Source organism: Oryza sativa, chromosome 7 (assembly GCF_034140825.1).
Source record: "Oryza sativa Japonica Group chromosome 7, ASM3414082v1".
Lineage (NCBI taxonomy): Eukaryota > Viridiplantae > Streptophyta > Magnoliopsida > Poales > Poaceae > Oryza > Oryza sativa.
The window spans coordinates 15,126,367-15,154,270 of NC_089041.1; the positions used below are offsets into that span (position 1 = coordinate 15,126,367).

The following is a 27,904-nucleotide window of genomic DNA, read 5'->3' on the forward strand; positions in this document are numbered from 1 at the left end:
TCCCCTCGGCTGACGCAATAAACCCTTTTTAAATTAAAATTTAAATGAAGAAATTCGCAAATATTCATTTAAAGAGCATATAAACTTCAAATGGCCATAACTTGGCCATTTGAACTCGGAATTGGACCGTTCAAGTCTCTAATTTTTCCTTAAGAAGTCAAGAACCCATTTTTGTGCTTTGTTCCTGCTTGTTGCAGCTTCGGAAGATCCGCTCTTCGTGGAGGTTGAAGCCGATGTTTGGGAAAGTGAGCAAGGCAAGTCACATCATCCTTGAACATATTGAATCCCAGTTTATAAAATTATTTTGATTTAAATTATTGCATTATCGCTTTATTTAAATTTCCGCGTTATCACTGTTTTATCTAGCCATGCCTATTTACCTTTGTTATGACCTTATTATTGTTATTGTTATTATTTCCTTGTTCACCCTAGAAAAAAAACAAAACCCCAACTAGTGGACACTCTACTCATGGTACCACTAGTATGATTTTAGGTAGATGCTTCGCTGGTTAAGTAGGCAACATTAGGTGGTTTTACAACTCTAGACTTTGGGAATACTCTTATCACCTGGACACTATGGAATGGTTGGATTATTATGGAATTGGATTCACACCTCCCCCTCTATTCAAAACCCTCAAAATGGTTTTAGGCTAGGCTCGGGGTGCATGGTTTTGATAGTAGCACCTCGGCCATATAAGGACCGGTCTTCTGGCCTCTGTTGCAAAGCACTACCGTACTTCCACATGTCTAGTGGGTAAGGCTTAGTTTGTTGCTTAGTCTGGTTATAAACAAAAGTACACGGATGGAGATGGACGAAGTCGGGGGTCGATGGACATCTCTAGGGCAAATGAAGGCTACACGAGCTGCGGCCCGGTAGTCGAGATGTCATGGCACAGGGCCGGTGTCCTGCTGCTAGGGGCTCAGTCCTGCCTACCTGTCCCGGGGGTTCCGGCCGTAGGTGGGGTTGGGTCGGTACTCTTGTTTATGGCTAGGATGGGTTGGAAACTATGTCATGTCTTCCGTCCGTATACCGTGGCGGTATGTGGCACGTGGTTACACGTGAGGAAGATGTGTCTTGTGGGTAAAGATGTACACCTCTGATCAGAGTATAACCTATTCGAATAGCCGCGCCCTCGGTTATGGGCAAGCCGAGCAATGTACCCAAGTTAGTGTTTTAATTCTTAAAACTTGCCTAACAACTAAAATGTGGAATGGTTGGCCTGGGTTGGTTTGGGACGAGCTGGGACCCAGGGTCGGGTTGCCAGTTTGGTCTGAATCATCGTAGGCCTTGGGTTAAGGCAGGTTCGTGTGGGTTCACGGCCTTAGTTAATAATATTGTATAGCTCTAGGACCGTGTTTACAAAGTAGCTTTGACCAACTAAGTGACTTTTAATGCTGTATACTGCAAACCCTAACCCCCTATATTATGGCTCCCTTGTACTCCCTTGCATTTATTCTGCACTTGTGGGTGTGTCTTGTTGAGTACGGTGGTTGTACTCAGTCTTGCTCAATTTTTTCCAAACCCAGAAGAGGAGCCCCTGGATGATGAAGGCTTTGGTGTCTAGCTCGTGCCTGCCGTCAAGCGCATGTGGTCGTCGCCCTAGTCTTCCGCTGTTTTTCATTTGTCTTCTTGTGTGCTGGGTCTTCGCCGCCCATGTAATAAATTAATTAATTACGCTTCCGCTTATTAAACTCTGAATTGTATCAATTTTTGGTGTACCTTGCCTCCTGGGACAAGGAATAATGCACGCACGTAAGGAACGCCCGTTGGGTTATTTCCGGTCGTGACAATGACCCATATATACAACCTTCCTACAGTGCTTAAGATACGTACTTTCTGTTTCATCCATACAGTGAGTGCAACCCTTGTACCCCTTGTTGGACTATCCGGATAGGTTGCTAAGTGCAGGCCAATCGTTGATGGTTACGAACAGCAGCGCTCGTAGGTTAAACTCCTCCTGTTTGTCCTTGTCACACACGGGGACACCTTCCTTCTTCCACAACAGTTTAAGATCTTCGACCAGTGGTCTTAGGTACACATCGATGTCGTTACCAGGTTGCTTGGGGCCTTGAATAATAATCGGCATCATTATGTACTTCCTCTTCATGCATAGCCAGGGGGGAGGTTGTAGATACACATCGTAACGGGCCAAGTGCTATGGCCGCTGCTCATCTCTCTAAAAGGATTTATGACATCCGTACTCAAACTAAACTGTATGTTTCGTGCGTCCTTTCCAAAGTCTTTAAATTTTCTGTCAATGTTTCGCCACTGCGAACCATCGGCGGGGTGTCTCAACATCCCGTCCTGTTGACGCTCTTCAGCGTGCCATCGCATCATTCTAGCATTTCTCTTGTTCCTGAATAAACGCCTTAGCCGTGGTATTATAGGGAAATACCACATCACCTTAGCAGGAATTCTCTTCTTTGTTAGCTGCCCGTCAACTTCTCCTGGATCGTCTCGTCTAATCTTGTATCGTAGTGCTTTGCAAATAGGGCATGCTTCTAGGTTCTCCTACTCCTCACCGCGATATAGGATACAATCATTCGGACATGCGTGAATCTTCTGAACTTCCAGTCCTAGAGGGCAGACTATCTTCTTAGCCTCGTACATTGTCTCCGGCAATTTGTTTCCCTTCGGAAGAATGTTCTTGATGAGTTTCAATAAATCGCCAAATGCCTTGTCACTAACCCCATTTTTTGCCTTCCATTGCAAGAACTCCAGAGTGATATCCAACTTTTTGTGCCCCTGCTCGCAACCTGGGTACAACGACGTTCTGTGGTCCTCTAACATCTTATCCAATTTATGGGCCCCCTTTTCACTTTCGCACTCCTCTTTGGCGTCCTGCAACATCTGACCAAGATCATCCGCAACGTCGTTACCATCAGCATCCCTTTCCTCCTCGCCCGTTTGATTTCCTTCAAATCCAACATACTGAGCAAAGTCCGGAATATTGTCGTCTTCCACTTCATCTTCTTCTATTTCAACACCTTGCTCTCCGTGGGATGTCCAACAATTATAGCTTGGCATGAACTCCGACTCAAACAAGTAGAAATGAATAGTCCTGGATGCAGAATACTCCTTCTGATTCTTACACTTATTGCATGGACAACAAATAAAACCCTTTTGCCTGTTAGCTTCGGCCACTCTCAAAAAATAATGCACGCCGTCAATAAACTCTTTGGACCGCCGGTCAGCGTACATCCATTGCCGATCCATCTACATGAGTCGAAAAAAAATCGTACACAAATAATTATTCTTACAATAATGACAGTCATACAATAATTATAAGATAATTACAAACTCTTTCAACAGTCATACAATAATGACATATCTTTATTCATACAAAAATCATAAAATATTACACCAAGTAATTCTTATTTACTATTTCTAAAGTTTTAAACTAATTTTAATGTGTTTTACTTCTTTTAATTTTCATTTTAGTTTGTTTTTTATTATTTAAGATTAACTTTCACTATATTTTCCTTCTCAACTATTTTATAAAACCTTCTTTAGCAAATCAACTAAATTTCTATATATTCTTTCTTCCCCACACAAATTTTCTCTCTCATCAACTTACAACTAAATTTTGGAGAAAAAAAACTGTGCAAAACATAGCTCCAAATGTAATATGACAAAAAAAACATTGGAGGATGAAGTTGCAAACCTTTTAGGCACCTCCGATTTGTATGTAATCACAAAAATAAATTCACTAGAAATTTTGGCATGACCTCCCCTCTTTTTTGAAGAAATTTTGAAGCTTGCTCGGGCAGCTGGAGGAGGAAGAAAACATATATATAGGGGTGGGACTTTAGTAGATCCCCGAGATCTTTAGCCCCGGTTGGTAACACCAACCGGGACTAAAGATATGATCTTTAGTCCCGGTTGGTGTTTCCTGACAGTATTTGAACCGGGACTAAAGATAGCCCCGGTTTTTATTGTATCCGGGACTATCGTGGAATTCGGCCGACCGACGAAAGACGGTTTCTCCACCAGTGCCATGGCGTCAATACGAACGAAATAAAAGCGCCTGCCCATATTATCTCCTAGGGTTCGGTATAAAATATCTTAGCAGTCTTTCTTGTGCCTCTCACTCTCTCAGTACTCCACCCAAGATCAACTCAACGAAGAAGGCACTGGATAAGAAATAGAATAACCAGCATTATATTGGTCCCCCCGTGTCCGCCATGCAGGTCCCACGTGATACTTACGTGGTGAACAGAGATCAGTGTATGTAACTAGAAGAAAAACACAGAAGAGGAATTAGCTGTGCTAGCTAGTCTAGATGCTGGAAATGGGAGGAATCTGGAATGAGCTAGCCAGAGAATCCGGAGAATGATGGGAATGCACACCGGAGACTGGAAAGTGCCGTTGTTGGACAAAATAACGGCGCCCGTCAAGGGCCATGGCTGCAGGCAGCGGTATATTGCCTAGCCGTGCCTTCGAAGAGTATGGCACTGAAGTTGCATCAAACGAGATGTATGTGGCTCTCTGTAGGTTCAGGTGCTAAGCTATAGCTTTGGTTTTTTTTTTTTGAAAAGTACTCATTTTATTATATAGAAAAGACAGAGATTAGGGAAAGAATCCCCAGTACAAATTGATCATACACCAAACCATCCTTTCTAAAGATGAGACAGACTGAACTAAGGGAAACAAATTCCTGATGTAGCCATACAGTGATAATGGATGAGATCGACAGGAGTAGCGGCGTTGCCGCGACGACTACATCCATGGGCCTTCATTGACGTGCACACCGCTTGACAAACCGATAATCCCCTTTGGTTGCCTCCACGGGAACGGCACAAATTGAAGGTTTGTTGTTGAGTCGTAGATTTTGGTGTGAGCTTCACCGGACTTTAACAGTTGATTTCCACGGAGTTTATCATTGAATCTGAGGAGCACTGACTGCAATCCTGCGAAACAAGGTTGCACGGACGGTCTGCCCTCAACCCGAACGACGAACCCAGCATGGGTACCACTGTATAGAAACATCAAGAAAGAGGTCCCCAAACTCCGGCCAACCTTAGTCAAGAACTAGGATGGCATTGATTGATCTGCTGTCTTTCTACTTCAGCTTGGAGCTCAACAAAGGAGGATGAGGAGAAATTAACCTGGTGGCCAGCTGCAATTCCTTGATGAGCAACTATCATCCCCAGCCCATCTACCAACAGATCATGCAAGCACCAATCCGACCAGCACCAACGCAGCATTCTCGAGAAGCACAGGCTGCCAAATATTTTGTTACCTGCTGTCCTTGAATCCGAGAGCTGTCGCCACCCCAACAAACACCGTCGCCGCCCCAACATCTGGAGGGGGAGAGGCCGGAGACGGAGAGGGTGGGTCATGGTGTCCGGGGACAAGGCAGCCAACGCCGCAACTGTCGTTGCGTGCCGGCCAGATGCAGGGAGGGGGCAGCGCCACCAAACTTGTGCTGGATCTGACAGGTTGAAGAAGTTCCTTTGACCGATCTGCCTTCCCCTCATTGCAACTCCTCCTCTGTTTTTCCAAACTAAACCCTCGGCGACTAAAAGCGACTCCTTCCGTCGCCGGGACGACGGTGCCGAACTCCGGCGATCCATCGACTTGAACAAACGGGAAGAACCCGACGACAGGAAGACCCGACTACGAGAGAAGACCAACACCTAAGCTAATAGATTACTAAAGGGACGAAAATCCCACCCCCTCCCCTCACGCCGGCGATCGGAGGGTCGCCGGAGATGGAAGGGAAGGGGCCGGGAGAAAAGGGGATTTTTTTTTTCTCCTGAAACGCCTGTTTCGGGAGAGCTCGAGAGGCTCGCCCATCCTCCTACTACTCCTTGAGGTCTCTTCAGCTATAGCTTTGGTTGTTGTCCCAATTCCAACCAGCTAAGAGCAGGTTTAATAGTATAATCAGCAACGGGCTACAGAAACTCCAACTCAGCAAAAAAAATATTTTCTCATAGTCTATTCTCTCTCATTGAGGGCATTGGGAAGCGTGCAAATGGTGAGAAAAGTTTGCAGCTGCAGCATGCATGGACGACGATTGGTCATGATGCTTTTTCTACGGCTGCAGCCCGGCCATAGATTAAGCGCCAGCCACTCTCTCTCTCTCCTATTTTGTCACTCTTCCATGTAGGATTTATCTTAGATGTATAGTACTACCGCCTGCTAACTGTACCCTATTGTACCTGCTCTAAACAAAACTTGAAGGCTTTTCTCGGTTCGCATCGATCACTTAATGCCAAAACTGCACCGTAGTTACACAAAAATCCAGGACAAACTGCACTGCTCTGATAGGTATTATTGAAAAAGAAATCCCTCTCACTTTAAAATGTGTGGTTTGGTCTGTACATTGAAATCTTCTTTGTCATGTGCTTTAATTTGCAATTATATATGTAGAAGATGCAAAATATCATCCTAGTGGCAGCCTATAAAAATTGATTTTCATATACAAGGTGAGATCCACATTAGTTCCTCGCCATTATTAGGCTCCGTTGGGTAGTTCAAGTTCCCAACTCCTTTTTCTCGTTTTCCGCGCACACGCTTTTCAAACTGCTAAACGGTGCGTTTTTTGTAAAAAGTTTCTATACGAAAGTTGCTTAAAAAAATCATATTAATCAATTTTTGAAAAAAAATTAGCTAAAACTTAATTAATCACGCACTAAAATACTGCTTCGTTTTGTGTGCCGAGGAGTGAGGGTTCCCAACCCTCACTCCCGAACAGAGCCTTAGAAGTGTGATTGTTTTCCACTTTGTAAAATTAAATCCCCACCTGCAAACATAGTGTTTTAAGTCAATGACCATGAAAACTAATTTTCCAGGCGGTCACTAGAATAGCACCCCCCGTGAACCATGTGAGTGATATTACAAAGCTGAGACACTCCTCCAGAGATCACGCCTCTACCTCCTTTTCTCCCCTCTATAGACCGGCGGAGCTCGATTACTTAATTTATTAAAAGAAGCATCCGCCAAGGTACAAGCGAGAGAAAAATGCCGATAACTTTAGTGCTTCTCTGAAACTCCAATGGAAGAATGTCGATAAACCCTACACTTCTCCAGAACTTTTTGGAGAGAACTCCGATATTTGGGGCACTCCTTTCGTATTTTCCCCTCACTCTCTACCTAATTCCGCATACTAAAGTGGTGCCTAAAATATAAGTGAGTTGTTTTGCATTGGAGAGTGACTTGAGCTCCTGCTTTTATAGCCTTCAATGATGGTTGTAGAGGTCGGTTCACCGACAACTGCCATTACTATCCAATGGAAGGCTGCCACATGCAAGGGGATGGTTGGGGGTGCTAGCACAGGTTCAACTGACAGCCGAACCAGCTCCACCGTCACCAGCCATCAACTTTATCCAGTGAATGACAGGTGGGTCCTATGACGGTTAGCAGTGGATTGGCTCAAGTTTAGTCAGTTTTGACTGACATGTATCTTTGGTCGGAGGTGCATATCGTCGCATGGCGGGTGAATCTTCCTCCAGCATTCACTTGCATACTCACATTTACCAATTCTAGTGGAAATGGTTAGTAATAAACCCTTACCAGTAAGTTTGGTATTCTATTTTACATTTTTTTATGCAGGAGTTGATGGTTAAAGTTTGCACTTAACTACCATAAACAGTAATCGCTATGGTATGCCTCATAAACGTCCCATCGCTATCGCATCTTTCTATCATCATTTTGTGAAGGATTTTAATACCATTGCCGCACCATTGAATGAGCTATCGGATAAAGGCGCTCTGTTCCAATGGGGACAATCCCAAGAAGAGACTTTCAACTTGTTGAAGGATAATTTGACACATGCGCCACTACTCCAACTCCTTTAGTTTGGTAAGACCCTTAAACTTGATTGTGATGCTAGTGGATTTGGGACCGAAGGTGTGCTGATTCAAAAAGGTAAACTTGTTGCTTATTTTAGTGATAAGTTATATGGGCCTAGTTTGAAGTACTCTAATTATGATAAAGAATCATATGCTTTAGTTCAAACTTTAGAAACCTAGCAACATTATTTATGGCCCAAGGAATTTGTTATACATTCTAATCACTAATCTTTGAAGCATATTCGAAGCCAAAGTAAACTGAATCATATAGTAATTGTGAATCTTTTCCTTATGTCATAAAACACCATAAGGATAAGGAGAATGTTATTGCTAATGCTTTCACAATTTGATTTCAATTTTTTTTTGGTTTGGGAGCGATTAAAGATCATTATGTACATGATGTTGATTTTAAGGTTTTTTATTGTACTGTATGGAAGGAAAAATGTGGAACAAAATTGTAATTACTAATGGTTTTGTATTTAGATCTCACAAGTTATGCATTCCAGCTAGCTCCGTTCGTTTATTGTTATTATAGGAAGCCCATGGAGGCAGCTTGATGGCATATTTTGGCATGAAAAATACGGAGGATGTGTTGGCTAGCCACTTCTATTGCTCAAGGATGAGGCGAGACATTGAGCACTGCGTTTCCCATTGTACCACGTGTAATAAAGCTAAGTCTCGACTAAATCACATGGTTTGTACATGCCTCTTTCTGTTCCTAGCGTTCTGTGGGAGGATATTTCAATTAATTTTGTTTTGAGATTATATAGGACTAAGAGGGGGAGGGATAGTATATATTTGTAGATTTTCTATGATGCCACATATTATACATTTTCATATGAGCGATGATGCTACACAAATCGATGAGTTATTTTTTAGGGAAGCCGTTCACTTAAACGAAGTGATGTCTACAGTTGTTTCAGACTGTGACACAGTTTGAGTTATTTTTGGAGAACTTTGTGGAACAAGTTGGGGACCAAGCTGCTATTTTCCACAATAAATCATCGCTAAGCAGATGGACAAAAGAATTTGACTTCAATAAGTCATCGCTGTTAACAGAAGTGGTCAATCTCACATTATCAACAATGTTGCGGCCTTATATGGAAAAGAATTTGAAGATGTGAGAAGAGTCTCTAACTCATGTGGAGTTTGTATACAATCGCTCATTGCACTCGAACCCTTTTCACGTGGTATATGATTTCAATCCTCATGCTCCTGTTGATATTTTACCTTTGCCATCTTCTGAAAAAGTGAACTTTGATGCTTCTAAACGTGTTGAATTTGTCTTAAAGCTGCATGAAACCACTAGGGAGAACATAGAACGCATGAATGACAAGTATAAGGTCACTAGTAATCAGGGTCGAAGGGAATTAACTTTTAAACTTGGTGATCTCGTGTGGTTGCCCATGAGAAAAGAAATATTTCCATACTTGCACAGGTCAAAATTGATACCTAGAGCCGATGGTCCTTTTAAAGCAATTACTAAGATTAATGATAATGCATACAAGATTTAGTTGTTTGTAGATTACATTGTTAGCGATGCCTTCAGTGTGGCTGATCTAAAGTCGTAGTTGGGCGGAGAGCATGAGCTTGAGTCAAGGATGACTTCAATTCAAACAATGGGAGGATAATAAGGACATCTCTACCATGGATACTGTTGACAGTCATTGTCGACCAGTTTCGACCGTCAATATTACCCAATTAATGAACACTAGCTATGCTTGCAATGCATTATTCCATAAATAAAATATTCTATTCCACTATATGCTTGGAAAATTAACCATGCAGGAGAAGCTATCAAAATGGAGGAGAATCGACAGTACAACAATCGATCAATCAAACGGACGCTGTCGAGAATCAGACTTATGGATGGATGGGCCAAGAACTCGGAAATGAGCAATCATTCTGAGCCAAAACATTGTGTACCATAAAGTGGGGCCCACATGTCAGCATCCTGAAGAAGGCTGTGGGCCAGGGGAGCCAGCTAAGGTTCGGCGGAACCCCTGGTTCGGCCGAACCCCCAGCTGGCCCAATCCTGCCCATCTTCGGCCAGGCGGTTACTACCGGCATCCTATGACGGTTGGAGCTAATTCTACCTGAAGAAAACATCGTGGACACATGGCAAGAAGAGATGAAATATGCTCTTTGGATGCTTCATCATGCCACATGTCATGACGAGAGCAAAGATGCTCCTAGGATGCTTGAAGCATCTCCACACTCCCAAGGCACCTCTCCACCTATAAATACCCCACCTCTCATTCATTCCCTCACACACCTTAAGAAGAAGATCATGAGCTCTCCCAAGTTAGTTTAGTAGTTCTAGTGCTAGTGGAGTAGGAAATAAAATAGTCTTCATAGTCCTCAAGTCTTCAGTTGATTTCTGGTATGGCTCTAGTAGCTTCCCTCTCTTCTTTTGTAAGACTTATTGAATTAATAGAATATTCTTCTTTATACAAGTTCGGTATTTTATTCCATTCATATTACTTGAGTACCGACTTTACTTTATACTCGAATCAATATAGTCATGTAACTAGCTTTCCAGATAGGTGTATTGGTGTGGGTTTAGTGTCCGAGTATCCGGTTGCTCTATGTCGGTTGCAAGGATGTAGAGTAGTATTTAGTAATGTAAGCGCGGTGCTTAGATTATTAGATACCATTAATTGGGGTAATATACAGTGGTTCAGAGGCTGGCCGCTAATGGTGACGACTCAGTACGGGTGCCCTCTGCATGAGTATATTATCCTAAGTGCAATTTCCTGGGGAGGGTACTCCTCCGTATTTAGCCCCGGTTGTATGGCCATGACAGGTTGTCGTATGGAACTCGGCAACTAGGGGTGGTCTCTCGAGAGGACACTGGGTACGGGGTATTGGTTGCATGAGTGTATAATAGCAAGTATAGACTAAAGATGTATGTATACTAGAAGTACAGGAATGATACTTTTCTTGTTCTTTCTCTACTTAGCTTAGACTGTATTTTAGTGAGAGTAGTTCTTAGTTCTTTCTTCTGTGTGTCACCCTACCCTTTGAAGTGAATTAACCCATGCATAGACTTTGATGTATATAAGTAATATATGAATTGTTAGCATAGTTCTCTCTTATCATGTCTTCCCTTGGGATAAAATAAATACGATACCTTGGAGTACTCCCGGGTGAAATGCTACAATGGTATATCCGTGTGCTTGTGAATCATATCTGTCACCATAATATACCAGGATTATTTCTAGTGCTATTGCTGGGAATTATATTCCCAGTAGTGTCGCTAAGAAATACCAACAGATACAACCACATCAACTCCACAAGTTGAACCAAATATACAAGGATCAATTACTCGAGCCTGTGCAAATTAACTCAATTATCCAATAAATTCGTTCTTAGAATGCATAAGCACAGTTTATTGAGTGAGATACTACTAAAAGCTTGTGATGATGTTATTTTACTTAGCAATCATGCAGAAAGATACACACAATCCAAAAGGTTATGCAAGACACATGATTCCAGTTCGGCCTCCTGAAAAGCCAGAAGTTAAACCAAGCATACTCATTGATTCCTGTTGGCGGTCATTAGCGATCAGTTTCGACCGTCAATATTACCGGAATAAAGGAGAACTAGTTATGCTTGCAATGCATATTTGTGTTAGAATAATAATATTCCACTAGTATTAGGTATACTAACCTTTTGCAGAGGATAACCATAAAGTGGAGGAGAATCGACATCAAATCAGACGATCAATCAATCGGACGATGTCGAGAATCAGACTTATGCATGAATGGGCCAAGAACTCAGAATTGACACGAACAATTGGGCCAAAATTCAAAAGTCTGCGAGGAGAAGCAACAAAGGAGTTCGCCAGCCAAAACCTGGGCTAGTTGGGCCGGCCCATGGTTCGACCGAACCAGGGGGTTTGGCTGAACCCTCCTCAGTGCCATCCAACCCAGTGCTTTGCCTGGACGGTGTGGATTAGCTCCCAATGACAGTTGGAGAGTATTTCCGACCATTCCAACCATCACAACCGTCATTGGGAGGCTATAAAAGGAGTTCCCATCCTCACTTCCTCCACACACTTCAAGCAATGCTCTCTCATATTCTCTCAAGCTTAGTTTAGTATTCTTAAGCTAGTGGAGTAGGAATAGAATTGAAATCGGAGTCCGGAAGCCTTTGGAGGAGTTCGGGTATAGCTCTAGTAGCTCTCATTTCCTCTTTTGTAAGCTTTGTACTTTATTTAGAATACTCTTCTTTATACATTTCTGGTATTGAAATACTTTCCGAGTATATGAATGCCAACTTATGTTCATGTTATACTGATTATACTGCTAGCTTATCTAGGAGATGCATAGGTACGGGTATAATGTTTGCTATTACAATTACTCTATGTCATGACGATGATATTAGAGTATAGTATCTGGTAGTTTAGGCGTGGTGTCTAGATTATTGGGTATCATTATTTGGGGTTATATGCTGCGGATGAGTGGTGGGGCGCTGATGGTGACAGCTCAGCACGGGTATTCCTCCGCGCGTGTATATGGTCCTAAGTTAATTTCCTGGGAAGGTTACTCCTCCGTATTTAGCCCCGGTTGTATGGTAATGATGGGCTGTCGTAAGGAACTCGGCAATCAGGGGCTTCTCGAAGTACTAGGAGGGCATCGGAAAGAGGGTATTAGCTAGTTAATCATATAACTAGAATGTATGTATAATATGTATACTAGAAGTATAGGAATAGATTATTTTCTACTTTCTTTCCACTTAGCTTAGATAATTTGGTATGAGGATGAGTAGTTCTATGCTTGTGTGTCACTCTACCCTTTGGATGATATTAACACCTGTTTAGACTATGATTATTACAAGTAACATATAAATTATTAGTAAGGTTCTTTCTTCTATGATCTTCCCACGGGATTAAATAAATATGATACTCTTGGAATACTCTTGGGTGAAATGCTACAATGGTATATCCATGCGCTTGCGGATGAACTCTGTAACCATAATATATCAAGAGTATTTCTGCGCCATTGCTGGGAATTATATTTCTAGTAATGTCATTAAGAAATACCAACAATTCCGAAGTCCGTTTTATCTCTAGAAGTACTTGATGTAAATATACTGCCCTCTTTCAAACTAATCCGGTATCACTTCAAAATTCAATCTGACTCATCCGCAATTGCCAAAAGAGTTGTGGTTTGTTCATGGAAACCAAGACCCATAGTACTGCATCACTTTCAGTTGGGTCAATGGGCCTTGTAGGATGTAGGGCGGTGTGCCACATCCTGGTTACCGTCCCTAGTCCTCTTTCATGTATAAATACTTACATATACCTTTAGATTTAGTTTTGATTTTGTTTAGATCAAAGTTTAGCGTCACTACTTTACCGGGTAAAGTCGTAGTTATTTAAATCGATCACTATTTTCTCGTTATGAAGCCCCACCTTTGCATATAGATTGAAGGATTTATATTTTATTTGCAATTTGAGTTGCTTGTTTGTCTTGTTGCTAGTTATCGATTGCTTATAGGAACAAATACCCTCGTGGTTGGGTTAATTGTTCTCCATCAATATCACGAATAACCCGTGAAGTTGATGTATAATTGCTAAGGCGCAACGTCCTTTGACTATTGTAGTCGGGTCATCAATGTCGCATCCTTCCAATCGAAGTTAACCCTCTCATCGAGAGATTGAGACACCTGAGAGCATATCACATGGGATGTAGCCTATATATACTGGTGCTGGCATGGAGGAAGCCCTGGTGGAGATCTCGCATAAAAATTGTGGCATGTCCGCGATTGATTGCCATAGAAGGGAACTGACAATGTGAAGATGAGAGTTTGCCGAACCAACCAGTAGAGACCATGTGGTGGGTAGTTGTTGCCTCCTTTGCCTCCTCAAGCTCCACCAATAACCCTTTGCCTCCCCTCTCTTGCTCTCGCTTTTCTCCCCTCTCTCGCACTCCTCATCGCCGCCGACACCACTCGCGGACACCGCCCTCCCGCGGGAGGTGAGGGAGGTGAGGCGGCGGGCTCCCATGGCCGGTGGCAGCGCCCCGCCCTCCCCGATGTGTTCACGTGCGAGATCAAGTTCTCCACCACTGCCATCCTAGCGACGCTCAAGGGAAAGGAGGAGGCGACCCAAGGGCCCTATCGCCGCCGCATCATCCTCAACGCTGTTGTGGTTCGAGTGCTGATAGATGACCGGATCTATGGTTGGTGTCTTTTTTTTGTCTCGTTCATGTTCTCTTGTTAAATTTATCTCATGTTTCTCTTGTTCATGTGTGTACGGATTTGGATCGAATGAACATTGTTCTGGATGTAAAGTTCTGGATGAATGTGCTTTGATGAATGTGTTGAACATTGTTCTAGATGTGACGATGTGGAGGGGATCATGGGGTGTGGACAGGTTCTGGATTAGGCTCGATTCAAGCTGGAGTTTCTTTGTTTTTTTTTTGGCTTGTGCAGACACAAAGATGCCGGTTCTATTTTACCTATAGGTGCCGGTGGCATGTATTGGTGCCGAGCAATTGGTGAATTCACTTGCAAATTAAACAAACTTTACAATTAATGGTCACTAGTACAGATCCTTCTATCTGTGACGGCCTCTAACATGCCTAGAAATAGCGGGCCGTCACAAGGAAGTGATCTCAATCGGGCCGAAAAAGTGCCCGATTGAGATATGGTCGCACAGACATATTAGAAGAGCATAAAACTTAAGCCTGTCATGGATGACACCTATCAGTGATGGGCCGTAGTTTAGGCTCGATTGAGATAACATTCCATATCTCAAACGGGCCTGAAGTTGGGGCCCGTCACAGATGACCATCATCCGTGACGGGCACCAACTTTGTGCCCGATTGAGATAACATTCTATATCTCAAACGGGCCTTAAGTTAGGGCCCGTCACAGATGACCATCATCCGTGACGTGCACCAACTTGAGGCCCGTTACAAATGACTCATCAGTGACGGGCTATATACTAATCCCCGGTTGACATGACTTAATATCTATCGGGCATTAACTAAAGCCCGTCACCGAGTATTTTTTCCATTTTTTCTATGAAATGTTTATATTTGTAAGTTGAACTATAGCAAAATAATTAACTTGCAGTATAATAATTCAATTTATGAGTCAAATAATTTTACGCGTAGTAAATGATATCAAATGGAAAAGTCATCAACAACAAAGTTGTATAACTCATCAAGATCAATAACTTTTATTTTGGTCATTTTTCTATATAATAATTTTGGAACAGTTTGAATTTGAATTTGAAAATATGATAACTTCAAACAACATTTTCAAATACTAAATGATTTCAACTAAAAAAGTTATCAACAACAAAGTTGAATAACTCATTAAGATCTATAACTTTTATTTTGGTCATTTTTCTATATAACGTTTTTTAAACCGTTTGAATTTGAATTTTAAAATATGAAAACTTCAAATAATATTTTCAAATATTAAATGATTTCAACTGAAAAAGTTATCAACAACAAAGTTGAATAACTCATCAAGATCTAAAACTTTTATTTTGGTCTCTTATAAAACCTGATAAGAGATATGTCAATTTTGTGAACAATGTTACTATCACTTTAGCAGATAAAGAAATGACCAAAATAAAAGTTTTAGATCTTGATGAGTTATTCAATTTTGTTGATAACTTTTTCAGTTGAAATTATTTAGTATTTGAAAATGTTGTTTGAAGTTGTCATATTTTTAAATTCAAATTTAAACGGTTCAAAAAATATTATATAGAAAAATGACCAAAATAAAAGTTATAGATCTTGATGAGTTATACAATTTTGTTATTGATGACTTTTTTAGTTGAAGTCGTTCACTAACAAAAAATTCTATTTGAATTTCTTAAACTTTGAATTTCAAATTTCAAATTGTTTAAATATAGTTAGATGGAGAAATGACCAAAATAAAAATTTTGCACCTCGATGAGCTCTACAACTTTGGTTTTGGTGACTTTTCCATTTAAAATCATTTATTAACCCTAATTTTTGTTCCAAGTTGTCAAATTTTGAAAATTCAAAATTTGAATTGTTCAAATGAAATTATTTGTACAAAGGACCGATACAATAGTTGTAGATCTCGATGAGTTATATAATTTTGTTGTTTATAATTTTTGATGGTTGTGTATGTGAATGAATGTATATGAATGAGGGATGTTGGGGTGTGACATCCTGGCCTAGGGCTTAATAGGACTAATAGAATACTCACTATAACTACTCTTCCGAAAGCTGATCTCCAAAGAACTTTGATGTTAAGCGTGCTTGGCCTGAAGCAATTTCGGGAAGGGTGACCCATCGGGAAGCTCTTCCCAGGTGCACATGAGTAAGGACAAAAAAGACTGGCTCTGAGAGACGCGGGACGGCATGCCTAAAAATAAATTTTTTTTTGGCATTATACTCATCTATGACGGGCATTAACTTAGGCCCGATTGAGATGACTCATCTGTGACGGGCATTAACTTAGACTCGATTGAGATGACTTATCTGTGACGGGCTATAGTTAATACCCGTCACAGATAAGGGTCATCTATGACGGACTATAGTTTGACTGGTCGTCTGGGTCAAAGCTATCGATGACGGGCTTTAATTATGGCCCGATTGAGATAGGTTCATCTGTGACGGCCGTTTGTCCGATTGAGATAACTTTTCATATCAGTAACTTCTAGCCTGTGACGGACGCCATGCCCGATTGAGATGAGGGTTGCCGCCCGATTGATATGATGGTATCTGTTCTAGTGGGTGGACTTTCGAGCATGTGCTGTTGGCAGTTGGGGGCGACCATATTGGATGAAGATGGTTTACTGGGAAGGCATGCAAGAGTTACGTTGGAACATGTCAGCTAATTCATCCGTCAGTACGAGTACGTGTGCATCCATCCATCCACACACTGATCCTATTGCCTGTCTGAGGAAAACAATACTACTACTGGTGGCTGGTCACAGTAGCAGATATATTTGATGCTAGTACCATTTGTAAGTTCGCTGATTAATTTGTTCACAACAGTGTCGTCAGAGATAGTTCCTACCACGAGATAAGAACGTGAATGTGGATGCGACTGGTGATTGAAATAGATGGCTGCATTTGTTGTACCGAAAAGCCATCTGCAATATCGTGATATCAACGTTAATTATGCTTGCTTGTTTGACTAACCAACAGTTAGAGTTTTCAAATTTCTTGTGCGATAGAGATTGCCGATATATGTGTTGACGGCATCTTTGCCCGCTTCCCGTGGGACCCAATCGGATCCTAACGAGAAATAAACTGCATCGTCCATTCTAAAATGGATAACATACTAAATGCTTATAGTCAAATCTCCACATCTTAATTCATTAATACATGTGTAGAAATATTAGGATTTGGTATGTGAAAACGATGTTGATTAGATTTTTTATGAAAAAACATTTCATGTGTTTTATTTTTAATATTTTTTATCAATATATAGCTAGAAACATAAATGATGAAACATTAATAACTGGAAAAAGTCCATTTTACTCCCTAGAACAAATTAAATGAATCTGTTAACCCCCTAAACTATTTTCGCCTTATTTTATCCCCTAAGCTAGTGAATCTGTTCTCTTTTTAAGTTCCATTTTAAGCTGAAATTATTTGTTAAGAGATATAGATGGTACTGTTATAAGAGTATAAAAATATTTCCAATTTTTTCATGGTTGTTTGCTTGAACCTTAAAGTACTAAAGTTTTGATATTTAAATCAGTATTTAATTCAGTATTAAGTGCTTCCAGCCTACGTAAATAGTGAGAAATAATTTCAGAAAAAAAAAAGTTAAGACGATGTAAGTTGTAATGCATTTATCATCCTCTACCAAGTTTTCAGCGCAAAATATGACTTATCTGGAGAAAAAAAGAAATAGTGTTAGGGAAGTTAAGTGAATAATGTTCAGGGTGTAAAATGAGAAAAAATAGTTTAGGGGTAAGTGTTTTGTTGAAATAGTTTGGGGAGTAATTAAAATGGGGTCTTTCCCTTAGTTATATACACATAAATTTTGTCACTGTCTAAAATGTCAAGTGAAAAAGAACGAATGTAGCATCATCCTTGTCATGATCTCCAATCATCCACGTAGATCACTGCTCACCAAACGTCCAAACCTATCATTGTGTTATTATGCGCTTGAATGTACTTGCATGTTTCCAAGCAAGTTGGATACGTGGGCAACTTTGCCAACTTATCTGTGTTTTGAAAATAATTTAATTTACAAACAAAATGTTTTGAAAGGTCAAAAAATGCAACTAGATTCCTAAAAAACAAATAATATTCAAATGAAACTTAATACATAGAACACTAATTCCTAACAGGAAAACGTTAAAATCAAATTGAAGTTGTGACATGAACAAATGAAAAAGAAATTGTAAATAAACACAAAATCAATTTAGTCAAAGCTTGTAACGTACCATTTGGAATGGAACTTGCAGTAAGACAGCAAATTCAAAATTGGCAGGGCCGAAATAATCGATTCTTAATTAGATTTTGAATTAACTAGCTAGCTTGGGGAAATACTAGATTCAACTATGAGAGCTACTAATGTTATTAAAGAGAAGATGAAATATATATTATTTTACAAATAAATAGCGATAGATGAGAAGTGCAGGAAAATATAAAGTAAATAAATAAGCACGTGAACATATAAAAAGATGAGAGAAACCCCAGAACCCTTTTGTGGCTGATTTTACCCCTAAACGATTGGAAAAGGTTCGCTTTACACCTTAATATCATTTCTCTTATTTTACTCTTTATACAAGTTGTATTTTAAGTTCAAATTAGTTATAGCCATAAACGGTACTGTTATCAAAGTTGAAAAATGGTACTATTACCAGTAAAGTTTTGTATTTAAATCAGTCTTAAGTGCTTTTAACCTACGTAAACAGTGAGAAAAAAAATCAAAAATAAAATGTTGACACATAAGTATAGAGAAGGAAAAATAGTGTAAGAGGAGTGAAGAGTGAACCATTTTCAATAGTTCGGGAGTGAAATGAGAAAAAGAATGGTTTAGAGGGTTAAGTGGTCCAGTGAAATAGAAGTAAGGAAATGGAATGGACTTTTTTTTCCAAAATATAAAGCAACTTAACAAGTAAATTTATGTCATAGAAAAATTGTACTGTTCTTTTTATATTGCGCAAATTTTGGGCATATCTTTTGTAAACCTCGCTGATTTAAAAAAAAAAATCATTATAAGTCGATTGAGAAATACTTTCTCCGTCTCAAAATATATAAGTATTTTTTAGATGGTTACAAGTAGCAAGAAAGTAGGTGAAAATAATTGGAGAAATATTATGATTGGTTGAGAAGATAAAGTTGGTGAAGAAATTGAATAGAGAACGGTTGTGATTGGTGAGACTTGAGAGGATGATAAGTACAGAAATAGTTTTATTTTGGGACAAGGCACTGTAATAGAAATAACTATATTTTATAATTGTGATGGTAGCAAAGTTAATTTTGGATCAAATCAATTTTCTCTATGCCACTTTATATTTATGAACAAGTGGATCATGAGCATTGACTTTCCAAGATGTGAACAAGACTGCAATAAATAACAAACGAATTGAAGGATCGATCGGCCCGGCCGGGTCGAAGGTAGTTGCCGTATAAGAATGCCCTATGGCGGCATGGCTCATCCATCCATCGACTAGTCATTGTACGTAGCCACACCGGTCCAACCTAAGCGAGAGCTAATGGAAGCTCTAACTAGCTCGCCAAATTAGCTAGTCACCATCACTATATCTTCCTCTATGTGTAATATGTACTTGCAATAACTAATAAGAAGATTTGCCTCCTAATCAGACAACTAATTAGCTTGATCTGACAGCGTGCATTCTGACGAGTCGTACGTGCATCCTGACACGGCGTCGATCGTTCGAATATATAAACACAGCTGCGCTCTACGCCAACAACTAACTGTCCGTGTGCGAGTTGCGACCTTGCTGGAAAACTTGTACCTAGAGCTAGCTGAAGGAAGCAATATGGCCACCGTGGATGGCACAACGGCGCCGAGCTCCGGCGGCAAGACGGCGACGGTGGCGTTGGAGTCGGGCGGCGGCCGCTACGGTGGGCCGGCTCCGGCGAAATGCTCCGGCGCCAACCTGGCCCTGAGGGCGCTGCTCTTCGCCGTGTCGCTGTCCGCGCTCGTGGTGCTTGTCACCGCCAAGCAGACGGTGATGGTCCCGTTCGTCATCCGGCCGCCGCAGTTCATCCTCGCGCCGGTCCCCGCCAAGTACACGCACTCACCGGCGCTCATGTGAGTACACTAAAAAATAATTAATATGTTATTGATTTTGTTTTTTTGCTTTGTTGTACTGGATATATGTACTATTGTGTACTACTCCTATATATGTTGTTGACTTTTGGGATGGTTTTTGGCTGTAGATATCTGCTGGCTGCGCTGTGCGCGACGTGCTTTTACAGCCTGATCACGGCCATCAGCTCGGTGAGGTTGCTCTCCAGCTCGGCTTGCTCTGCCAAGACGCTCTTCTACCTCATCCTGCTTGATGTGGTGAGCTCTCTATGCATGCGTAAACTGTTTCAACACGGCATATGCATGCATGGTTACCGAACTACTACTGCTCTTGCGATCGTTAATTATCCTGTCAAATAGTAGTACTAACTAAATAGTATATGTATGACCGTCGATTTTTCGACGTACAGACGTAGCATCCCCCTAGCTGATGTAACTCGGGCATATTAGTCAGAGCATAGAGTTATACTATCAAAATTTAATCAAAGTATTTTAAGAGGGAACGACTAATTCAATCAATCACAGTATATATACTCTATATCGACGGATGATTGGAAAGGTAGCCTGCAGATATTTCGTTATAGAAGTAGTAACGTTAATTGAAGTATATACTGGTCAGTTTCACCGCCTTGACTTGGCTAGTATGAAAACTAAAGCAAAGGAAAAATATTCAACAAATTAATATCAAATCACACACACTACGTACGTACGACAAGTCATGGTGTGTGAAATTCAACGAACATATCAGGGGATCGGACACACTAATAGATGGTCCTCCCTCTGTGTCAAAATGTTTGACACCGTAGACTTTTTAAAACATGTTTGATAATTCGTCTCATTCAAAAAATTTAAGTAATTATTAATTCTTTTCCTATCATTTGATTCATTGTTAAATATATTTTAATGTATACATATAGTTTTACATATTTCATAAAAGTTTTTGAATAAGATGAACAGTCAAACATGTTTAAAAAAGTCAACGGCGTTAAACATTTAGGGAAGGAGGGAGTATATAACGCGACGTATTTAAATTTAAAAGGGATGGAATTTTTATATTTCTGACCAATTTATTTTTGCTCTTGTGTGCAAATTCGTGGCAGTTCTACGCAGCCGTGATGGCGTCGGCGACCGGGACAGCGGGGGCCGTGGCGTGGGTGGGACTGAAGGGGAACTCCCACACCCGGTGGAACAAGATATGCAACGTCTACGGCAAGTTCTGCCGCCACATCGGCAGCTCCACCTTCCTCGCCCTCATCGCCGCCATCGTTCTCGTCCTCCTCGCCTTCCTCAACGCCTACTCCCTCTACCGCCGAAGCCGTTGATTCATTCCCCATGAACTTGTTTGCTGCCGCCGCCCCCGGACCGTAGAGTTGCTTGCTTCCGTCGTCGCATCGACCGTCCGTGTGTGGATGGATTCTTGTGTTTAATTAGTTTTTGTCCCTAAGTGTTTGAAACATTTGGGTGGTGTGATGTTTTTTTAGTGCTTGCCGGCCGTATATGTTAGCTGTTGTCTCACATCTCCGGAAATTCAACGTTATCCTCTCAGTGATATATAATGTTTCATGGTTGAACTAATGAACTAGAACATGTACGTTAACGTTGTCGCATTCCGTTGCATCAAATTTTACTATCATTCGTTGTGTGGATCGAGTCTTGTGTAGCAGAAACAAAGTATTCCAGTTAGGTGATCTATATGTTGTTATCGACCGAGAAATATAATGTTTTGCAGGTAGCTTTGCGCCTGTGTTTACGTGTAGCGGCTGGCCCTGAAAGCTTACCTATATACTTCCTCCGTCTAAAAATATAAGCATTTTTAGCTATAAATTTGGAACAAAGGGAGTACTACATATATTTGGGTCATATATATTAATTTAATGGTAAAATTTATCGCATGACACTAAAATTTTATGTAATTTAATGGGAGACACCGCAAAATCACGTCACTGTGTTGATGGACATGGAAAAATTCATGCAATTTTCTGTAGTACATGTAACATACCCAAAAATTTAAATTTCAAATTTTGCATCTAAAATTATTCAAAATGATGTTCTTAAATAAAAATCTAAAAATTTTCCATCTAAGACCTAGATATGTCTAATATAGCTAGTGCGCTTATGAAAAATTTGGAAACAATTTAAAACTTTTTCCTTGCTAATTTAAAATGAAAATAAAGCATAGGGAGTGCTTGCATTTTGCATGATTGTTTTGGTGTGACTTGAGTCCTTTGTGTCTTTCTGGATTTCAAATGCACTTTATAATATAAATAGGTGTCATGAGCATTAAGTAGAAACTTAAATGAACTAATGTCGCATTTTCGAAGATTTATACAACTTAACTAATTAATACAACATGGCATTTGTTATATTCCATAATCTGAGGTCATGTATAAGCTAATTATAAATTTAATGAGTATTTAGTTGCATCTCCATATTAGGAACACATGGATAACATCAAACCTACACAGATTGTAAAACAAATTGGTGCAAGATAAAATAATGGAATAAGGGAACCCCAGCCAGTCTAGAGACGAAAAGACGTGGATAAGCTGCTAGCGCTGAATCTTTAGGACCGGTGGTTCTCTAGACACGCGTCGCACATGCCCAGCGACACCCGATTCAGCCAAACAGGCAAAATTGTAACCATGGCACCATTTCGAGCAGGCTGGGACTCGCCAGGCCCACCACTCACCACGTGGTGAGCATGCTGGCGCACCCACCTGGCCCAAATGTGAGCCCGAGGAGCCTGGGGTATTGTAATCATATTTGTTAGGTAGGTTTCTCGGGGAATTTTTGGAGGGGACTAGCCGGTGTTGACAAGAAGGCCGAATGACAAGGCAAAAAGACTAGTAGCACTGTGAGCTCCTTCTTATACTATAACAGAAAAGGGACATGCTACATAGAAAGGGTTGCTTGTTTCTAACTTGGAAAAGACAAAGTTTGTATTTCACCAGATCCATACCAACAAAGAAACAGGAGTATGGTATTACACCTCCGGTGGCCTGAACCTTTATAAATCTCTTGTGTTCATCTGCTTGGCAGGGAGCTTGGGCCCCGCAGATTGTCTTCTTGATTGTCGTGTGCAACTAACCCCTGGTCAGATCTTCATTTTTAGGGAGGGGTCTTCTGCACTTCCCTGTTGTCGGAGAATCGCCTCTCCAACAATGTGCAATGGGAATTTTTTTGTCACAGGCATATATAAGTTGCGTACTGTTAATTCCAATGTCCCCTTTCCTTCCTTCATTGTAAATACAGCTGAAGCATGTTGTTTTCAGTAAATTATTAAAGCTAACAAATTTAGTAGTCTTAATTGACACGCCTAGCTTGGCTAGCTCTTGTATGTTATATATAGCCGCGCTGCCTACCAGAGGACCTCCGTTGCTTTTCCATTTCACCATACATACACATAAGTTTGTACAGAAGTTCCGTTGTTATTGTTTCTTTGAATGGGAGAGGGATCTGGAACGGCGAGAGTGGATCAAACAAACATTTGAGCCTGAAACATAGTGATGTCGCACCTGTTTAATTTCCATGAACTCCTAAACTAATGGCACAAAGTAAGGGGGACAAACATGTGGAACATGCGTACATCAGCACAATATGCTTTTCCATTATTAGTCCCTTAGATTCCGTTCCATCTGAAAAATAAGGGAAAACCTCGTGTTTCGTCGGAATTGAGTGATTTTGTTTGCTCCATTGAGCAATATTATTTTGTCCCATGAGCCCAAACAATATCCAAAATTGAATCGGAGTATTTCTACTCTCGTTTGGTCTGCCACCAGTAGATCGAGCGACCACCATTTATGGTGAATTAACAAGACTAATAATATGCCCGTGCTAAACGCTACGGTACAATTCTATTTGTCTTTAATAATTTTTAAAATTTCATGTTAGCAAAAAAAATTTTATATGATTTGTACATTTGAGCTTTAATAACCTCCGGCAAGGCCAGGTCTGTTTTGTGCTTTGTCCGTGAACATTATAGCTATTCACTTGACATTTTCCCCGTATCGTTTTACTGCTGATTAATCACGTTATAATAAACCATCTTTTCTTGATTCACATAGAGCCATAACTGAGCATTGCAATGCTATAATCATTTATGTAGGTGAAAATGCTAAGTACATTAAAGCGATATGATGGATAAGTCATGACATTGCGTGTAGAGTCAAATATAGATCTGAAAGACACAATCGTATGCAACTGTAAAAAAAATTGGTTCAAACGCAATTATGAATATCTCAAGATATATGGCCCTGCAATGTTATGCGGTTCGTGTCAATGCCCAGAGAATATATAGGGAACAATAATCACCAATCGATCAACAATGCATAGTGTTATGGATTGAACAACCCATGTCACGTGTACAGTTGCATGAGCTATCTTCTATATATTTCCGGCGCTACATATAACTTCGATGTTCATTTGTGTTATTCACATGGGATGTCTATTTTCCAGGCTTACATCTCAGCCAGTTCTCAAAGTTGTGTAGAATGAATGATGTCTCACCCAATTTCTCCATTATCAACTTGTTTTCTTCAAAAGTAGCAAAGCTTTCTATCTACTTCAAGAAGCACTCCCCCAGTTAATTACACTTATTCTGCACATGTGTAAAATAATTAGCAATCCATAAGAAGCATGCACACAAGCATTATAGATAGAAGAATAAAAAACTATTAAAAAGGATTCGGTGGCTGAAAAAAAAATGAAAAACATACTGATTTAATCATTTAAGCTCACAGCCAAAGTTCAGACAAGATAAAAAAATGGAGCTATCTCAGAATCATTCTAAAGCTTGCTGTCTCCTATTCACATGCTTTAAAATAGATTTGAGTTTAATAATTGCGCGTAGTCTTTTATGAGAGTCGATGGTTTTCCATATCCAACTTGTTATGAGAAATGTGAGAAAATAAAGTTCTGTTGAGCTGTATTTTATAGTCAACAGTACTGCAGAACCAAATGTTCGAAGCAAATGCACAGAAACTTTGGTGTTTTTCCCTTACAAAGCAAGTTACTGAAAATTTATAAACACATTTTCAAATATGTGACGATACGCTTTGACTTTTTAGATGGCTTGCTAGCAGACAAGAGCGAAAATACAGCTTCGTCCGAGCTATTTGATGAACGCACAAGCACCTCTTCTTTATGAAACTCAACAGATCCAACTGATCCTGTGTGCCCTAATTAGGATATTTCTCTCAATTAATTTAAGGCTGTTACCAGAATTTTTATTTCAAATGCTTCCTTGAACTACAACAGTTCGGATATCTCTCAAATGCAGCTGATGTAGATAGCCCTAATTGAAGAAACAGTATATTTCTTTCGAAGTTGCAACTCAATTTTTTCTTGCTTTTTTACGTACCTTCGTACATCTAATTTTAGGTTTCTACTATACCATAGATACTTGTAATCCAAACATCCTTTTTAAGACGTACATGCAATTGGAGACCACTGAAGTGACCAGCCACTGCCAGGTTGTGGTCTCTGCTTCTTCTAATAAGTAACCGGGTTTCTTCAGAACCGACGGATCAAATTCTACACTCATTCCAAAATACTGGCATGGTTATATTATGCATAAAAATTCAGAATAAACTGAAAGGTTGATTTCAAATACTACAGAGTGAGGATGGTTATTATAAAAATTTCAGAACATGAACCAGTTGCTAATCCACGGCTGAAATCCAACCAGCAGAGTGAGGGTTCACCCTGGAGCAAAGCAGCTGTGCATCATTAGTTACCATGGTTAGGCCCTGCAAGTCAAATACGAAAATGAATCAATCAATTAAGCTGAAAGTAGCGTAAAAGATTCTACCTTGTATCTGAACTCTGAAGGAAGCAGTATGATTAAAGAGGATCACACCATCCATTATGCACTTCATGAACAGCATAGATATCCTTATTCATTCAAACCCCCTGATCTGATAAATGAATCGATGGAGTCAACATGGATAGCAGTTTTCATTTCATTTTTTAAACAACGAGTCCCCCTTCAGCCTGAAACAATGAACAGTCACAAATGTATCAACTTTGATTTAAGAAAAAAATCATAGAAGTAATTTAGTTTGTTATGATAGACCATCCTCTATAAAATTGCAACTATCAGTCTCACAAATAGAGAACTGATTAATGATTAGGTCATGCCATAGACTATTCAATTTTAGTTCTGGGAAGTTCAGTTTTCTAAACATAGCTCAATCAGCTATATAATCACACAATACTCCAAGCAAAAGAGCACATGCAAAAATAGTCCTTTATCGTCTCTTGTTGACTGAAAAAGCTTTATTGTCTTTCCCATTTTTTGAATGGAGTGGCCTGACTATTTCTTATGACACCATAATGACCAGAACCCGAAGAAAACATTGCCAGGTTAAAACTGAACCATGTATTCCGTAGGCTAGTAGCAACCCATACAGCAGCTGAATTTTTCAGAAATGAGAGTGTTTCATTTCACCATAGTTTCAGAATTATATTTTCAGAAATGTTTAGACAAAATAATAATCTGTCCCCTGTCTCCATGAGCAATCAAATTTCGAAGCTGGCACCATAAGTTAGCATCGCTCCAGATTCTATTTGAACTGACATACAACTTAAACGAGAATAGTGTACCAAATATACAGGAACAACTGAAAACATATATAGGGTGAATAATGTGAGGATATCTAAAAAATGTGGAATTTTCAGGAGTGGAGCTTATGACCTCTTCTGCATTAAGTGGATGTTTTAACAGCTTGCTTCTCAACGCTAAACTGATCTACCAAGCTGAACTGCAGAGAACAGGCAAACCATCATAAGATGAAAGAACCGGATTCGGCGGTGACTCTTGGAGGAGCCATGGGCGATGGTCAATGGCGAGCGGCAGGAAGCCCAACGGGAGATCGAGGCATGGGGAATCGACGATGCAGGATGACGATTTGCGCTATGAGGGGCCGGCGACGAGCGGAGACAGGACAATCGGCAACAATACCTGAGGATGAGGGTGAGAAGGGAGGGGATCGACGACGGGGAGGCTCGTGCGACGGCGAGTGGGCGGGTGACGGGATGGATGTGGGCGTGAGGAGGGTGTGCGAATGAAAAGGGGGAGGAGATTGGGGCGGTTTCCGGCGTCAGCGGCGGAGACGGCGGAGGGAGGCGTGGGAGGGAGGTGCGGTTTCTGGGAGGGTTGTGGGAGGAGGAGGTGCATGGGGAGGGGGCGTGGGAGGGGCGCGATCGGGAGGGAGGCGTCGATGCCGTCCGATACGACTCATCAGATTAATTTGGATAATTGGATATGTGACATGATGAATGATGAATGAGTAAAACTATTTGTTTAACTATAGCCTAGACTAGTACTAAGATCACCTTATACTATCTTTTATGCCGGCGTTTTTCTTTAGACCACCATTCAGCTAATGTTTTCACTTTAGACCGAGTAATCTTGCAATTATTTCACTTTGAAGCACTCCGACTTGCTTCTTAACCATATGAACGACCATCAACTACACCAGCTCCTATTCGTAATAAACTCCATCAGCTATATATGTTGACCGTTACTTTGACATATGACAAATTGGATATAAATGGATAAAAGAGTTGAGAGTGATCCAAAGTACCATAAAGGTAAAATTACCCGGTCGAAAGTGAAAAAATTAGTTGAAGGGTGGTCCAATATGAAACACGAGTAATAAAAGATGACCCAAAGTATACTCAAATCTGTATTATAGATATGTGAATGGAAACTCTGAAATAAAACTGTTCCATATAAGGTTCGAGGAGCGAGCAATCCTTCCTAGCAACATCATTTAGGAATGCAAACTATATCAACTGGTGATGGTGGTAATTCACTCTGAGGGTATTCTGGCTGTAGATTGGCAAGTAGGCTGAAACAGACTAT

General features: G+C 40.5%; 2 protein-coding genes and 1 long non-coding RNA gene across 4 annotated transcripts; 1 reads left to right on the forward strand and 2 right to left on the reverse strand.

Moving 5' to 3' along the window:
- Window positions 1-4,521: 4,521 nt before the first annotated feature.
- LOC9268308 (uncharacterized) lies at window positions 4,522-5,798 on the reverse strand. The gene has a single exon (XM_015790223.3). The coding sequence runs from the start codon at window positions 5,575-5,577 to the stop codon at window positions 5,026-5,028; it is 552 nt and encodes a 183-aa protein (XP_015645709.1). The 5' UTR covers window positions 5,578-5,798; the 3' UTR covers window positions 4,522-5,025.
- A 13,585-nt stretch (window positions 5,799-19,383) lies between these two features.
- LOC4343098 (CASP-like protein 1D1) lies at window positions 19,384-21,670 on the forward strand. Its single transcript, NM_001422122.1, has 3 exons — window positions 19,384-20,040; window positions 20,169-20,295; window positions 21,138-21,670. The coding sequence occupies exons 1-3, from the start codon at window positions 19,766-19,768 to the stop codon at window positions 21,357-21,359; spliced, it is 624 nt and encodes a 207-aa protein (NP_001409051.1). The 5' UTR covers window positions 19,384-19,765; the 3' UTR covers window positions 21,360-21,670.
- A 2,562-nt stretch (window positions 21,671-24,232) lies between these two features.
- Window positions 24,233-27,186, reverse strand: LOC107281541 (uncharacterized). 2 transcript variants are annotated; one of them, XR_001547383.3, is made up of 6 exons: window positions 26,999-27,186; window positions 26,732-26,798; window positions 25,847-26,028; window positions 25,692-25,784; window positions 25,470-25,569; window positions 24,233-24,634 (listed from the first exon to the last, which is right to left on the reverse strand). It is a non-coding gene; the product is annotated as an uncharacterized lncRNA (long non-coding RNA). The 2 variants fall into 2 exon arrangements; XR_010742358.1 differs by lacking the exons at window positions 24,233-24,634; window positions 25,470-25,569; window positions 26,732-26,798 and having other exon boundaries at window positions 25,606-25,784.
- Window positions 27,187-27,904: the final 718 nt, after the last annotated feature.

Coding starts and splice junctions, on each gene's coding strand:
- LOC9268308 (XM_015790223.3), bottom strand. CDS start 5,577: ATGGATCGCCGGAGTTCGGCACCGTCGTCCCGGCGACGGAAGGAGTCG.
- LOC4343098 (NM_001422122.1), top strand. CDS start 19,766: ATGGCCACCGTGGATGGCACAACGGCGCCGAGCTCCGGCGGCAAGACG. Junction 20,041..20,168: donor ACGCACTCACCGGCGCTCAT/GTGAGTACACTA, acceptor TTTTGGCTGTAG/ATATCTGCTGGCTGCGCTGT. Junction 20,296..21,137: donor ACCTCATCCTGCTTGATGTG/GTGAGCTCTCTA, acceptor AATTCGTGGCAG/TTCTACGCAGCCGTGATGGC.